Here is a 13981-nt window from a genome sequence, read left to right as displayed (position 1 = left end):
CCAGAAGTGTGTTTTAACTAAGCCAAAAAATAATCCTTCTATCCTTATAATTTACTCACACAAACACACACATTCTCAGAGGAAAAAAAAAAAGAAAAAGAAAAACACAAACAATTCTTCAGATCTTTTACGGTGATCATGATCTGATCTCAGCTCAAAGCATCATCTTCTCCCTCTCCCTCACCGTTTGTAGGTCCTCCATCTCTTAGGCTTAGGGTTCGTTTGGACAACCACTTTTAAAATATTTTTAGTATTTTTTAAGTTCAAAAATTTTAAAAATGTGTTTGGACAAGATTTGATACAACATTTTTTTAAATTTTTTTTTTAAAAAAAGTGTTTTTAAAATACAAGTTTTAGAAAATAAGTAAGAGATGTTTTTTGGGTGTTTAAAAAAAAAAAAACGCGGGTCTCATTTCGGGGCAAACGGGTCATAGGCTGGGTTGCTTGGAAAAAGGGTTATTTCACTCACAACGGAAATTTCGAACCTACCCCATGAGTTTTACCCCATGAAATAAGTGTAAATATGTGATTGATCCAAATGATATGGACCCTACATGATTGATGTGGGGCCTACATCATTTGGACAATTAGAAAGTTCTACCTACCCCATGGGATTTTACGGAAAATTCGACCCTACCCCATGGGTATTACCCCATGGAGTAAGTGGCATGATTTTATTGGTGCATATTATGTGGGTCTCACATGATTAAATGGGTTTCACATGATATGCACCAATAAAATCTTGCCACCTACCTCATGGGGTAATGCCCATGGGGTAGGGTTGAACTAACACTCACAGTCAGAGTCTCACAGTCGGTTAAGTAGATGCCAACCATAGGGTAGTGCCCTGTGGGTGGCGTGGCGGATTTTGATTGGTTAAAATCAGTGTGGGACCCATATGAAACCCACTGATTTTGACCAATCATAGAGTTACACGTAGTCCGCGCAAGTAATAACGTGCGAGTAGCCAGGGGCGGAGGCACCTATGCTCAGGGGGCCCCCCCCCAAATTTTTATTTATTTATTAGTATATATTGGTTATATTGGTTTTGTTAATGGGTAGTTTTTAATTGGGCCGTGCCCCACTCTTCCAAGTCCCAATTGTATAAATATTTTTTTAGTATAAAATGCATTTGTTTAATTTGTTCCCCCAATAAAGTAATATTATTTTTAATTCACATCGGCTTTGTCTTTTACTCACTTTTTTGTTCTTGATTCATTTTTCCTCTTTTTAATTCTCCAGCTCGTCTAACCACTAACCAGTGACCGACCAAAACATAACACTCGTTCAAGGTAATTTCAAAATTGATTTCAGCTTTTCTTATGTGTATTTTTTCTTCATATTATGTATTTTTAGTCATTTTCTCCCCAAAAATTAGGTTTTGGTTTTTGAGAGCATATATTTTTAATTTGTGGATCTTTTTATTGGATTTTTTTAATTCATTTGTAAATTAAAATATATGATGAGAATTGTCTAATTGAGATTATACAATGTTAATTGTTAGGTACTAAACTAAACAATCTGAACTTGATAGGAATGGGAAAATTTTGTTGTTTAGACTTGGCATAAAAAGCCCCTGATTTCACTCTGTTTTATTTATAATATGGGCAAATTTGATAAAATAATCCTTCTTTATGTGTATTTTGATGATCCAATTTAGTAAAAAATGATATTTTTTTTTCGAAATATTGTTTTTTATGTGAATGGTAGTGTTTTCTTTTCTTGTTTATGATATTCACATTAAAATCGTGAATTGAGATACAGGTTCTTGAATTTTGAGTTTTTGGGGAAGGGATTTTTTTATTCTATTTCCGTGTCTCTTAGTTTAGTTTTTTTTCTTTTTTTTAATTCATTTTTTTTGTTGCTTTAATGAATGTTTATGGTGACCGTGTGTTTTCTTTGTTCAAGATTCTTGGCCATATGTTTCTTTAATTAGTATAGAGTATGTTATATAACTTATATTTATATTCTGTAGAAATTTTGAATGAGTGGGTGATTCTTGTCAAGGAGATGTAGTGGCGGTGGATTCTTTGATTAAACTAAAGTATGATTATTTATCAAACTTGATCAATTTTTTTTGCAGATGAAAAAACCACATGCATTCTTCAAAAGAAAGAACGATGATATTCAATCATCTAAATCAAATATAACTACTGATATTGATCATTTGAATTCTGAAAGTCGCCCTGCAAAATCTTTAAGAGTTGAAATCAACGAGAGATTTGATATTCAATCATTAGTACGTGATCCAGGATTGAGACCGCAAATATGGGAGTACCCCATTGAAAAGCGTGATGAAGTTAGAAGAACTTATATTAACGCTGGTCCATATCAATGTATGCTTTCACAATATCCGAAGTCCGAAGGAAAACATCCTCGTAGTTTTCAGGCATCGTGGTTTAAGTTATTCCCATATTGGTTGGAATATTCTCCTACTGCAGATGCTGCATTTTGTTTACCATGCTATGTATTTCATGCTCAAGACATACCTTCTGGATTAGATGCATTTACTATTAATGGGTTTAATTCATGGAAGAAGGTAAGAGATGGGAAAAATTGTGCATTTTTGGCACATATCGGAAAAGATCTCACTTCACCTCATCGAATTGCTAAGAAAGCATGTGAAGATCTCATGAATCAACAAATACATATTGTACAAAGTTTTGAGAAATTCACATCTCAAGAAGTTGCAGAAAACAGACTTCGCTTGAAAGCTTCAATCGAGACAACTAGATGGCTTGCATTTCAAGGATGTTCTTTCAGAGGTCATGATGAGTCTATATCATCAACGAATCGAGGTAATTTTTTAGAACTACTGAGTTTCATAGCATCTTACAATGACAAAATAGCAGAAGTTTTGGCCAAAGCTCCACGAAATGCATCTTATACGTCACCAACAACACAAAAACAAATTTTGCAAGTCTTGGCAGCTAGAGTCAAGAATGCCATTCGAGAAGAAATTGGTGATGCAAAATTTTGTATCATAGTTGATGAAGCTCGAGATGAATCTAAAAAAGAGCAAATGTCAATTGTCTTGAGGTTTGTTAACAAAGATGGTTATGTGCAAGAGCGCTTCTTTGGAATTGTTCATATTAAAGATACGGTTGCATCAACATTGAAAGAATGTATCTTTTCTGTCCTATCTCGCCATACTCTTGATGTTCAAAATATTCGAGGGCAAGGTTATGACGGTGCAAGTAACATACGTGGTGAATGGAATGGATTGCAAGCTTTAATTTTAGGTGAATGCCCTTATGCTTACTATGTTCATTGTTTTGCACATCGTTTGAAATTGGCACTAGTTGCTGCGTCGAAGGAAGTTATCTCTGTCCATCATTTTTTTACTAAGTTAAGCTCTATTGTCAATATTGTTGGTGCCTCATGTAAGCGTAATGACCAATTAAAAGCCGCTCATGCCTCGAATATTGCTCATTTACTTAATATTAATGAGCTTGAAAGTGGTAAAGGACTTAATCAAATTGGTTCTTTACAAAGGGCAGGTGATACTCGTTGGAGTTCTCATTTAAAATCTATATCTAGTTTGATAAAGATGTTTAGTGCAACATGTGAAGTTTTATTGAATATCATTGAGGATGGAACTACACCTGCTCAACGTGGAGATGCTAATGCAGCATATGAGGTCTTGACTTCTTTTGAATTTGTCTTTATTTTGCATCTTATGAGGAAGATTTTGGAGATTTCTAATTTGCTTTGTCAAGCTTTGCAACTTCAGTCTCAAGATATTTTGAATGCAATGCATCTCGTTTCATCTACTAAGTTGCTCATTCAGAAATTGAGAGATGATGGATGGGATGAATTGGTTGCAAATGTAAAATCTTTCTGTCAAGCAGTCAATATTCCAATGCCAGATTTTAATGCTCAATATATTGCAAGAAGAGGAAGAGCTCGTCATCAACAAGAAGAAATTACAGTTGAGCATCGTTACAAAGTTGATATTTTTAATGCAGTGATAGACTCTCAATTACAAGAATTGAACTGCAAATTCAATGACAACACAGTGGAGTTGATTATTCTTAGCTCGGCATTAGATCCAAGGGAGATGCACAGTTCATTCAAAATTGATGATATTTGCAGATTGGTACAAAATTTTTATCCAAAAGACTTTGAAGAACATGAGATGCTACAATTGAGAATTCAATTTGAGCATTTTGATCATGTGCGACAACTTCCTGATTTTAGAGCATTGACAACTATTTCTGATTTATGCCAATGGTTGGTGAAAACTAGAAAGTCAGAAATCTACCCGCTTGTGTTTAGAGTAATAACACTTATTCTCACACTTCCAGTTTCTACGGCTACCACAGAGCGATCATTTTCTGCTATGAGTATAGTCAAGACTACGCTCCGTAATAAGATGGAAGATGAATTTCTTAATGACATTTTGCTAGTATATATTGAGAAGAAAATTGCTAAAAAGTTCAGTATAGATTCACTTGTTGATGATTTTTGTGATATGCAAGAGAGACGTTCTAAATTTTAATAGATTCAAAAAGTAAAGCTATATTTTGAAATATTTGATTGTGATGTTGATGTATTATTTGATGGAAATATAATATATTTAAAGTTTAGTATTACAATTGATTAATTTTAATCGTTTGATCAAATATTTGTTTTTTAATTTTAATAGACGATCGCTGCCCCGTTGCCCTCTTCAAATTTAATTTATTTTAAAATTTTGTTTTGTTTTCCAAAAATCGAGGCTTAAAAATTTTTGTACAATTGATTAATTTTAATCGTTTGATCAAAGAACAACCTGACTTTGATACCACTGTTGGAACGCGTTTTCTCTGATCACACGGATCTGATACCCGAAGCAGCGGAAGTTTAAAATTTTTTCAATATGGAACGATTCCATATCGTGGGTATCAAATTCTAACGATTAAAATTGTTGCAAGTAAAATATATAAATAATTAAATATTTTACCTATTCAAGCAAAGGCTTGATTATGGACTCCAACAGAATTTAATCTGCTCTTCTTGTAAATCCCGGGAACCGATGACTATCACGATCAACCTCCGGAATTAAGTCAACGAATAGAAAACTAAAACCCTCTGATTGATTGCACTAGAAATCAATCAGATGTTTATCGAAGAGAATAAACAGATTTGATATGTCAATTCAGAATGTAATTTTTCACAAAAATTACAGACTGAATTATCTCAAAAAGGAGTAGAGGATTTTCGAAAAAACTTCTTGAAAATATATGTGTGTAATTCGAAAATTGCAAGACTGAAAGCTTATGATTTTCGAACACTACACATGTATTTATAGATAATTTCTAGACTAGATTAAGTTATAATTGTATTAGGAATCTAACTCCTTAGGGCCCACAATCCATAACTTATGCCCAACAAGCCAAGCCTGTTATTATAGAAATTAATATAAAATTCATCGTGACTCCGATTGATAAACTGATTTTACCAATGTGCACAGAAACTATTTCTGCATCTTTTAAAGTCAAGATAATTTTTCTGAATCCGAATTCCGTGATTTCCAAAAATGTTCATCCCTATGTCATTTTAGGAAATTCCACTCCCTTTTAGTTAAGAAGTCCAACTTCTCTTTTATTAAATTTAACTCTTTAAATTTAACTATCTCAACGGGGTTTAGTAATCCATTACTTGTGTGACCCTCAATGGTTCAGGGATACAGCTAGCCGTGGGCTCACAACTCCTTGTGACTCGCAACAACAATTTTCGACTTACCCATCGAATCATGGTAAGAGCGCCTAGCAACATCGCCCCATGATTCCCTAGGTATCACTGATAGTGTCTGCAAGAACCAGTAGATTTTGGTTAGCGTACAGTACGGTCCCTTCAATCATATATCCCGATTGAATCAACAACCATTGGTGCATCGAGAGTCGTTCAAGATTCGATAACTATGCATTACATCTTGGAGATCAAATAGTGACATCGCATGTGTTACTAGGAAAACCGAGTAACCTAAAACACATCATGTACTCTGGCCAGAGATTCGTCACACTAATATCTCCTCAGATCGCATAGGATATCCACACTCGCAAGTATGTGGTGAATCCTTGACAACAAAGTATCGACTCTTATATGTGTCGTAACTGTACCCAATACCGACACCTGATGACCCCAATAGAGTCGGTAAACGAGTCAAAGTACAGTACTAGCATATAGAGTCTCAATGATGTTTCAAGTAGTAAGGACTAATGGTGTACAACCAAAACCGCGAACTTATCCACTCAAATAATAATAACCACTTGGAAAGTTCGAATAGGGTAGTTCGATCATTCATCATATGAATATCCATTTGCATGCTTTGAACATCTCCATGTTCATTACCAATGAAACGTGGTACTTGGCATCACAAATGCTAGTCTCAATCTCGAGCGATCCTTATCCTTATTAGCGGACGGCTCAATTGACTAGGAACTGTTTAGAATATACAGTGACTATAAGATGTGTTTCATAATAGTGGTCTTTCTTTATTCACTATCTCATCTTACTTACACTATAGTATATTCAAGGTCTTTATCAAAACAACAATAGTATATCACAATATAATAATATGAAGAAAGATAAAGAAAATGTCATTAATGAATGTAAATTATATTAAACAAAGATTGTTTATACATAGAGTCATAAAAGCCCTTAGCCACAAGTTGGCTAACCGGACACCCACTCTTTCACCGGCTCCATCGTGCGTCATAGGTAAACGTGGGTAACTCCTGCACCCACGATCCAGATCGTGGCCACTATCCTGGAAATTCGGAGTGACTCTCTCACTCCAAGGCCTATAAATACCTGGCTACAGGCATTTGTAGAGGTATGTTCATCTAAAATTCCAAAGCACTATACTCATTTTTTCTAAAAGCCCACTCTATTTCTAAGTCTGACTTAAGCATCGGAGTGGCCCCGCCGGAAAACCTTCCGGTGCCCCACTAACGTGCTTTCATTCATTTTCCTTGTGTGCAGATCATCCTGATCCCAGAGGGACAAATCACATTTTACACCTATTAGCCCGGCCATCATGTCAGGCCCACTTAACTTCCCTGACAACCCGGGCCCCGGTTTGATAAACCATCATCAGACGGGATGACGAAAAATTTTCGTGATCATGCACTTGAAATTCGCTTGGGGAAAAAAAAAGTGATTTTGCCTTTAAAAAGGAGCATTTCAAATTTAAAATCAAACCGAAAATATTTAGAACATTGTTAACTTGATGGAGAGACTCTTGAGTTTTAAATCATAAGTGTTATCTTATAGATCCAAACTCAAGATTTTTATTTCTGAAAAATATGGATATAAGTATGATAACTTACACAATTTGATATTTCAATAAAAATATCTCTCAAATTTGCTTCAAACTCGAATTTTAAATGTGCAAGACTTGGAAAATTCACAATCGATATTTTTTGTCATGAAAATTTTGAGTTGAATGAGTAAAAGGCTCTTAAAAAAAACTCAAAATAGGATCAAATATGAGAAAGGGGAGAAAAAGATGCAAAAGTGTGTATTCTATTTAAATTCAATAAAATCGAAACGTTTTTTTTTTTTCCGGTTATTTAAATCTTCAAATTGACATTATAAATGGACCTCATGAATAACACGGGCCTAGCTAGAGTAAAACTATATTGGACCGAATGTATTTGGGCCCAAAGTTTTCTGCCCCGGAAAATGTAGCTTAACTGAGATTGGCATCGTGTTTCCACAAATCACCGCAGAGATGTCGTCACCCGACGGCAGCTTCTTGAACCGGATGAACTGTATGGTTTCCGAACCGTACTATTTTCTCCATTTTCTAGCATTTTTCTCCTACATTCCAGTTCGCTGCTCCGCGGCCAATGTCATCTCCCCGCTCCGCCTATCCATTCTCCTTCACAGAGTAATTTATCTTACTTTTTCTCAAATAATTTCATGTCGATTTATTATCAAAATCATGTTTTGATTTTCATTTTGTAGGAATTTCAAGCTCTTCTCGCATTCTGCGTTTTAGCTGCTGTGAAGGTATGGTCCTTGCATCACACGAGTGGGTGTTTATTATCGAGTTTGTCTGAGTGTCCATTGGTCTGAAGAATTTTTTTATTAACATAAACTGAGCAAAATGAGTTGGAGATTTGAGAGAGCTAACCAAATTTATTAGCAACTCCACTATTTGTCTGTGAATGCCAAAATTTCTGTGGAACCTACTTGACATCTTAATATTTCATATTCAGGCCATGAACCCAAGAGGAGAGTCCAAACGCCTTAAATTTAGTTAGTGTATAATTACTGAATGAGCCAATGTAGCACTAGTACCATCTGATGGGTTTTATTGGCCAATTTGTTAAGTTCAAACAAGAAGCTAGTTATTTTTATAAATGATTGTGGTAATTATTCAAATATTTTAGGGGCTGGGTGGACCTAGCTGAGAAAGGACTGTCGTAGAACTTAAAAAAAAGATAGAAATACATATGAATTCTGCTCTCCTGGACCGGCTTCCAGGAATCGCCTGGACAATTGGCCGTGTTGTTGACAATTTGTTTCATTCTTTTCATTTAGGTGGTGAAAATAGAGTCATGGGAATTTTTTATCGCAGATATTTTATTCTATGCAAAGGTACACTCTGGACACTGTTCCTTGTATTTAATTACTCAATGATCATCATCGGATATTAATATGATGTCGTTTTCTAGTAGGACAGTCAAAAACCAAAAGGTGTTTGAATTTTCAGTTTTGATAGTTCAAGATGACATGATCAACGAATATTGATGCTAAAAGTTAAAACTTCTAGACTATACGGCTGGAAGCTGCAACTCTGATAGGATGGATCCTAGTAGATCTCAATAGTCGGAGAACAATGTAACTATTAAAAATGGCTCCACCGATGTCTGCTCCATGCAAAAATGATTTTTGTTTTTTAATAAAGAAAACTGTTGCATCTGCGCCCTTTGCATGGATACATGCAGGACTGTGTTACCATGTGAGGCACTTTATAAACTCAGATACTGTTTTTTCTTCTCAATCTCTGGTTAGGCTTGCATAAATGTTCCCTTTGTTTTGATTAGATTTTACTTAACAAAATAGGCCAGTAGGTAAAAATACATGCATCCATGGCCATTCACACACCACAGTGTGTGTGTGTGTGAATGAAATGCAATGACCTTGAACTATGCTCATTGAATGGCCTTACTGACATTAATTAATCTTTTTAATAAAAAGTTGAAGTTCATTATGGTATACTCGACTCACTTACTTTGATCAGGATTCGATAGACATTTTATTTTGCTAAATAATGTGCCTTTTGCCTATATTGCTAGGAACTTTTTTTGTGCATGTAAGTTACAGAAAGTTGCTATTTGGCCTATGAAATCGAGCAGATTTGTGTGGTAGAGGAATTTGAAGATCTGGATCATCATGTTTGGCAATATTTTTGGGGTCTAAATTTACAAGCTTTTCATAATATGGCGGCTTCTCTTTTATTTTTACCTTTTCTCATTAATTCATCAGACATTTAATTTTTTAACTGATGGTTTTTTGTTTTTCCCCCTCAGATTTTCCTCGTTGCTATGTCTTTGGTCATGGATTATCACTTGGCCTTGTGGTACACATTGGCATTTTTTGGTAGGCATTGCTCGATTGTGTATTATTTGCCTCATCCCTGTCGCAAGTTGTTGCATATTTGAATTTAATATCATCATACTTGAACTTTAGTTACTGTGTTTGGAGCAATATGTCTTGCTATCTAAATCCATAATTTGAAACAAACATAAATTCATAGTTTCAGAAGATAACAGTTCATTATATGCGGATCAACTTATGGAATGACTGCAAATGGAGGGAATGCTTGACTAGAAAAGTATATTTTGCTTCAATATCTGACTGCCAATTTGTATATGATTTGGCCCATTAGTTACTGGATATGGGTCCCGATCTGGTTAAGTTACTATTTTCATATGAAAACGAAATGTAATGTCTCAGCATCCTGCATTTGTATATTTGGTTTTATGCATAGCCTGCCAGTTGACTCTCTGTTTTCTAAAACTACGGTGAGATTGCAATGCTGGATCTTTACGATGTTTACCATTACTGACTTGCCAAAATCTTAGAACTTTCTGTCTAAAAATCTCTACTCATAACACACTTGTTTTGCTTCTACCTGGCAGTCATATACATCATCGCTCAACAACCTGCTTATGAAGGACTAGGTACATATAACTTCCCTGTTCCCTGTTACAGTTGGCCTCCTTTTTAATTTGCATCCGTTTATTATTTATATGGTGTCTTTGAGCTCAAAGTTCTTATAATAGTTTTCAGCACTCAAAGTGGTGGCAAATAATATGTTTCTTAATGTTTTGGCTTTGTTGCCTTTCTTTCATAATTTCTTCTGATTTTGACTCGTATAGGTACATCGAATCAATTGACACCACTTCAACTGGAAAGTTTGCTTACTGATGGGAATACATCAAGATTCTGGCTGGTTGGTGTGTGGAAATACTTTCTACATTTAAAACAGTATTATATCCTTTTGATAAATGTCGCCAAGCGAATGGACGCGTATTTGACTCGACTATTTGATTGTCCCCTAAGGCTTGAATTGCAGTCAATGGAAATTTAAGCTTGTGGTATTTTAATTGCTCGAGCTTTGTGGGATATTAACAAGGCTATGGAACTCTCCAAAACATGATTTAAGTTTCAATTTTATGATTTTTGGCAGGTGGAATTTCGTTGTCTGTCTACCTCCAAATCCATACGCTCAAGCTCTCTCTTCCCTAAACTCTCAATTACGTGAGTCTTGAGCTTCTCCCTACTCATATACTTAATCTTGATAGTGTGCATATGTTCAAGGCTTCAAGTATCTCGACTCGATCTTTTTCTTTTTTCTTTTTATCAAAACAAGTTTCTAACTCAATTAGATCCATGCTGTCTTTTAATTGAGATTTCCCATGCAGATTCTCAAACAAAAATGTTTCTTTTGGATCAGTCGATCTTGGGCTCTTTCCGAATGCTGCGGAGAAATTTGGAATCTCTCTTGGTAAGACATATATCAAAGCTCACGATTGTAATTATGTTCAACTTTATCCATCACTTTCTTGAATGCGCGATATATGCTACGCATCACTCTGTTGAACATTTTCTTGATTCATTTACTGCACTGATACGCAGCAAGCCTTCAACAACTTCCGATTTATATATTATATCATGATGGAATTGAGATTTCACGCTTCCCTGAGCTGGATTTTGAACCAAAATTTTTTGATTATCCTCTGTCCAAGGTACTTTTAGTTACCATGATCCTTCATTGACATGCTTTGTTCAAAACTGCCTATACATATTGGTAGAAACCATTCTGTTATTATTAGCAAGTCATGTTCTTCATTTTAGCAGTATTTTCACCTGGAGAAGATAATGCACCTAAATTTGATTTTTGTTATTGTTTTGGGATAATTATTCCTCCTGAATTTATTTACTGGCAGAAACTTCTTTGCCGCCATTTTGAGCTCGACAAACTTCTACTTGATTATGTGAATGGCAAGTGAGAAGAACGTCTCATGGTCGACCCAACCATCATCGGATCCAATTATAATTGTGTATGTATTTCTTGAATTTTAAATCATTGGTCTGAAGTCATGATAGCAAACATCTCAACTGTCTAAACATTAATTTCTTTTCTCTGTGGTTAATTTGGGACAAATTTGTTGCATTAAACATCTACCAGCGTAAGTCTGTGACAGTAATTTTCTCTACTTGAATTTTTGTTTCATCATATCCTTCTATCAGGGTATATTTTGTCAGCCCTATACTTCTGGATTGAATGACTCAATTCTCTTTCATTCCTGACACTTTATGGAAATACCATCGAGAATGAAGCTTTAAAAATGAAATATAGAAATTTTCAAGGGTTGTAGAGGAAGTTTACTGTACAATATTATCAAATGTCCATGCATGACAAAGAATACTGTTTTTTTCTGATAGTTATACTCGATATAGATAACAAAAAGAAGTGAAATGAAATCAGGCCTCTATATAGTAAGGACGTGAATTTGTGTTGATGATAGATTATAGTTTCTTGACAGATAACGAACCTTTCTACTCTAAAGTCTCTCAAGTATTGTATCAAATTCAATTACCATAGGATCTACAAAAGCACCTAAAAGGTATGCATTAGATCTATGACTCACCCTTGTCCCCTCTCAACGAAAACATTTGTTGATTGTTCTTGTCTGGGAATATATCTAGCGATTTAGCATATTTATATTTATTGGGAAGTAGAGCCTGATAGCATACAACTATAGATAATAAAAGCATACCCTGTTAATAATGTACAACAAAATTAGTACTCCATGATATTAACTACTGAGATCTGCTAAAGATAGTTTAAAAGCACGTCTAGAAACTAGAGTGTTAGTTTCCTATGTAATAATCTGGAATACAACTGGAACTCCTAATGAGGCCTTTGTTCTGTGAGGCAGAACTCTTGTCCCTAGGGCTAAGAGATTTGGCCCTGTTCTTCTTTAACATCTCTCTCATGGCTTCAGCTTGGCAAAGCACTGGGTATGCCCTGCCGAGGCGGTTGAACCTTGCACAAGTGTAGACATGAGCACACAATGCCTCCTCTAGTTTTCCCCCATTCTTTTCCATCTCTTCTTTCACAGCCTCTGAGCAAAGCCCACAAACCATGCGCCCCGAGAACTTTTCACGCACCCTTTTCACGTACTCAGGAGTGCACTCCTCGCACATACCGCAGCCCTCGCATTTGGCATCCTCTACCTCTGATATGGGAGATAGGTCATTATTGCTTCTGTTTGAGTTTAAGGTTTCGTGGTTGATAAGTTCGAGGGAAATGTCTGATAAAGTTCGACTTAAGGTTTCCATTGAGAAGCTGGAGGATTTTTGAGCAACGACATTGTTTTTTGTGAAGTTTTCACCAGATGTGATATCCCTATGAGGGGCCATTATGAGATTGGTTGAATGTGGAGATGGTACTCTACCCCCAGCTTTTAATTTATAGTGTGCTAAGGATTTGATACTTTACTCGAGAGTAGTTTGCATGAGTATGTGGATTTTGGACCCTAGGATCGCATTCATCATATGTGATAGTGAAACCAACTGTAACCAACGAGAAAGTCCTAGGAAAATTACTTTGTTTAGTCGTATATATTTATATATTGTCAAAGATACTCTCTCCATCATAAAATGCTACAAAAAAATAACGAACTTATAAAATTACGTCTTTCAATTAAATTGCAATTCGCACAAACTCTCACTTGCATACTACATTTTTCGTAATGTATTTCGTGTTTTTTAAGATGAATTGCATCTTTATCATAATATATTTTTTTACGAATTCTATATTGATATATACCATGTCCGAAGATTTTATGCATATCATTTGAATATGCTCATATACATGCAGATAAGTTGATGTTCACGGGACAGCATATTGCATCCATGCATGAACACAAACCTTTGATGGCAAAAGTATATGACATGACATCAAATTCTTGTTTTGGCTTTTTCTTTATTTGTTTTTACTTTCCATGTGTAAACAAATACAAGCACCAAAAAGGACAACAAAGCCGTCACGAGAAAGCAATCAGAGCCCAACAAGATATTAAGCCTTAGAAAAGGATAGATTACATGTATATAAATAAACATAAAAATAAAGTTTCCGAAGCATCAAATCAATTCACATGAGTCTTGGACTTGAGCGAAAAAAGACTAGTGCGTGGCTTTTAAGTTCATTTCTCAGTGACGAAGAATCGATACATTGCATGGATAGCAAGTTTTCGTAGGAGCGAGCGAGAGAGCCTGAGATGTGCTTGAACCCGCCGTTGGAGTCGGAGGGTAAAGGGTTATTTTAAAAGCAAGAAACTCCTTATATTTTTTTTTTTTTGATGAAAAAACTTGTAATTTTATTAAGTAGAAATACCGTAGGATAGGACATAATTCGTTGATTGAAATACAAGCATAGGAAGATTTGAGTTTCTAAAAGATATGTTATCCA

General features: G+C 35.3%; 3 protein-coding genes across 3 annotated transcripts; 2 read left to right on the top strand and 1 right to left on the bottom strand.

The window, feature by feature from the left end:
• The first annotated feature begins 2083 nt into the window (after positions 1 to 2083).
• LOC140861302 (uncharacterized) lies at positions 2084 to 4501 on the top strand. The gene has a single exon (XM_073264307.1). The coding sequence runs from the start codon at positions 2084 to 2086 to the stop codon at positions 4499 to 4501; it is 2418 nt and encodes an 805-aa protein (XP_073120408.1).
• A 3182-nt stretch (positions 4502 to 7683) lies between these two features.
• Positions 7684 to 11720, top strand: LOC140866018 (uncharacterized). Its single transcript, XM_073270874.1, has 10 exons — positions 7684 to 7879; positions 7957 to 8001; positions 8536 to 8592; positions 9528 to 9597; positions 10140 to 10181; positions 10380 to 10453; positions 10691 to 10761; positions 10926 to 11008; positions 11140 to 11249; positions 11451 to 11720. The coding sequence occupies exons 1-10, from the start codon at positions 7721 to 7723 to the stop codon at positions 11511 to 11513; spliced, it is 774 nt and encodes a 257-aa protein (XP_073126975.1). The 5' UTR covers positions 7684 to 7720; the 3' UTR covers positions 11514 to 11720.
• A 658-nt stretch (positions 11721 to 12378) lies between these two features.
• On the bottom strand, positions 12379 to 12930 carry LOC140861301 (uncharacterized). The gene has a single exon (XM_073264306.1). It carries the CDS (start codon positions 12928 to 12930, stop codon positions 12379 to 12381), a length of 552 nt encoding a protein of 183 aa, XP_073120407.1.
• Between the last annotated feature and the right edge of the window lie 1051 nt (positions 12931 to 13981).

This window comes from Henckelia pumila, chromosome 4, assembly GCF_033568475.1.
Source record: "Henckelia pumila isolate YLH828 chromosome 4, ASM3356847v2, whole genome shotgun sequence".
Classification (NCBI taxonomy): domain Eukaryota; kingdom Viridiplantae; phylum Streptophyta; class Magnoliopsida; order Lamiales; family Gesneriaceae; genus Henckelia; species Henckelia pumila.
Note: the sequence above shows the minus strand (reverse complement) of the source record. Positions and strands in the feature narration are given on the sequence as shown.

What these genes read in the sequence shown, in the direction of transcription:
- LOC140861302 (XM_073264307.1), top strand. Translation starts at nt 2,084, where the DNA reads ATGAAAAAACCACATGCATTCTTCAAAAGAAAGAACGATGATATTCAA.
- LOC140866018 (XM_073270874.1), top strand. Translation starts at nt 7,721, where the DNA reads ATGTCGTCACCCGACGGCAGCTTCTTGAACCGGATGAACTGTATGGTT. An exon ending in TATCCATTCTCCTTCACAGA is followed by an intron (nt 7,880 to 7,956) that starts GTAATTTATCTT and finishes TTCATTTTGTAG; the next exon opens with GAATTTCAAGCTCTTCTCGC. An exon ending in ATATTTTATTCTATGCAAAG is followed by an intron (nt 8,593 to 9,527) that starts GTACACTCTGGA and finishes TTTCCCCCTCAG; the next exon opens with ATTTTCCTCGTTGCTATGTC.
- LOC140861301 (XM_073264306.1), bottom strand. Translation starts at nt 12,930, where the DNA reads ATGGCCCCTCATAGGGATATCACATCTGGTGAAAACTTCACAAAAAAC.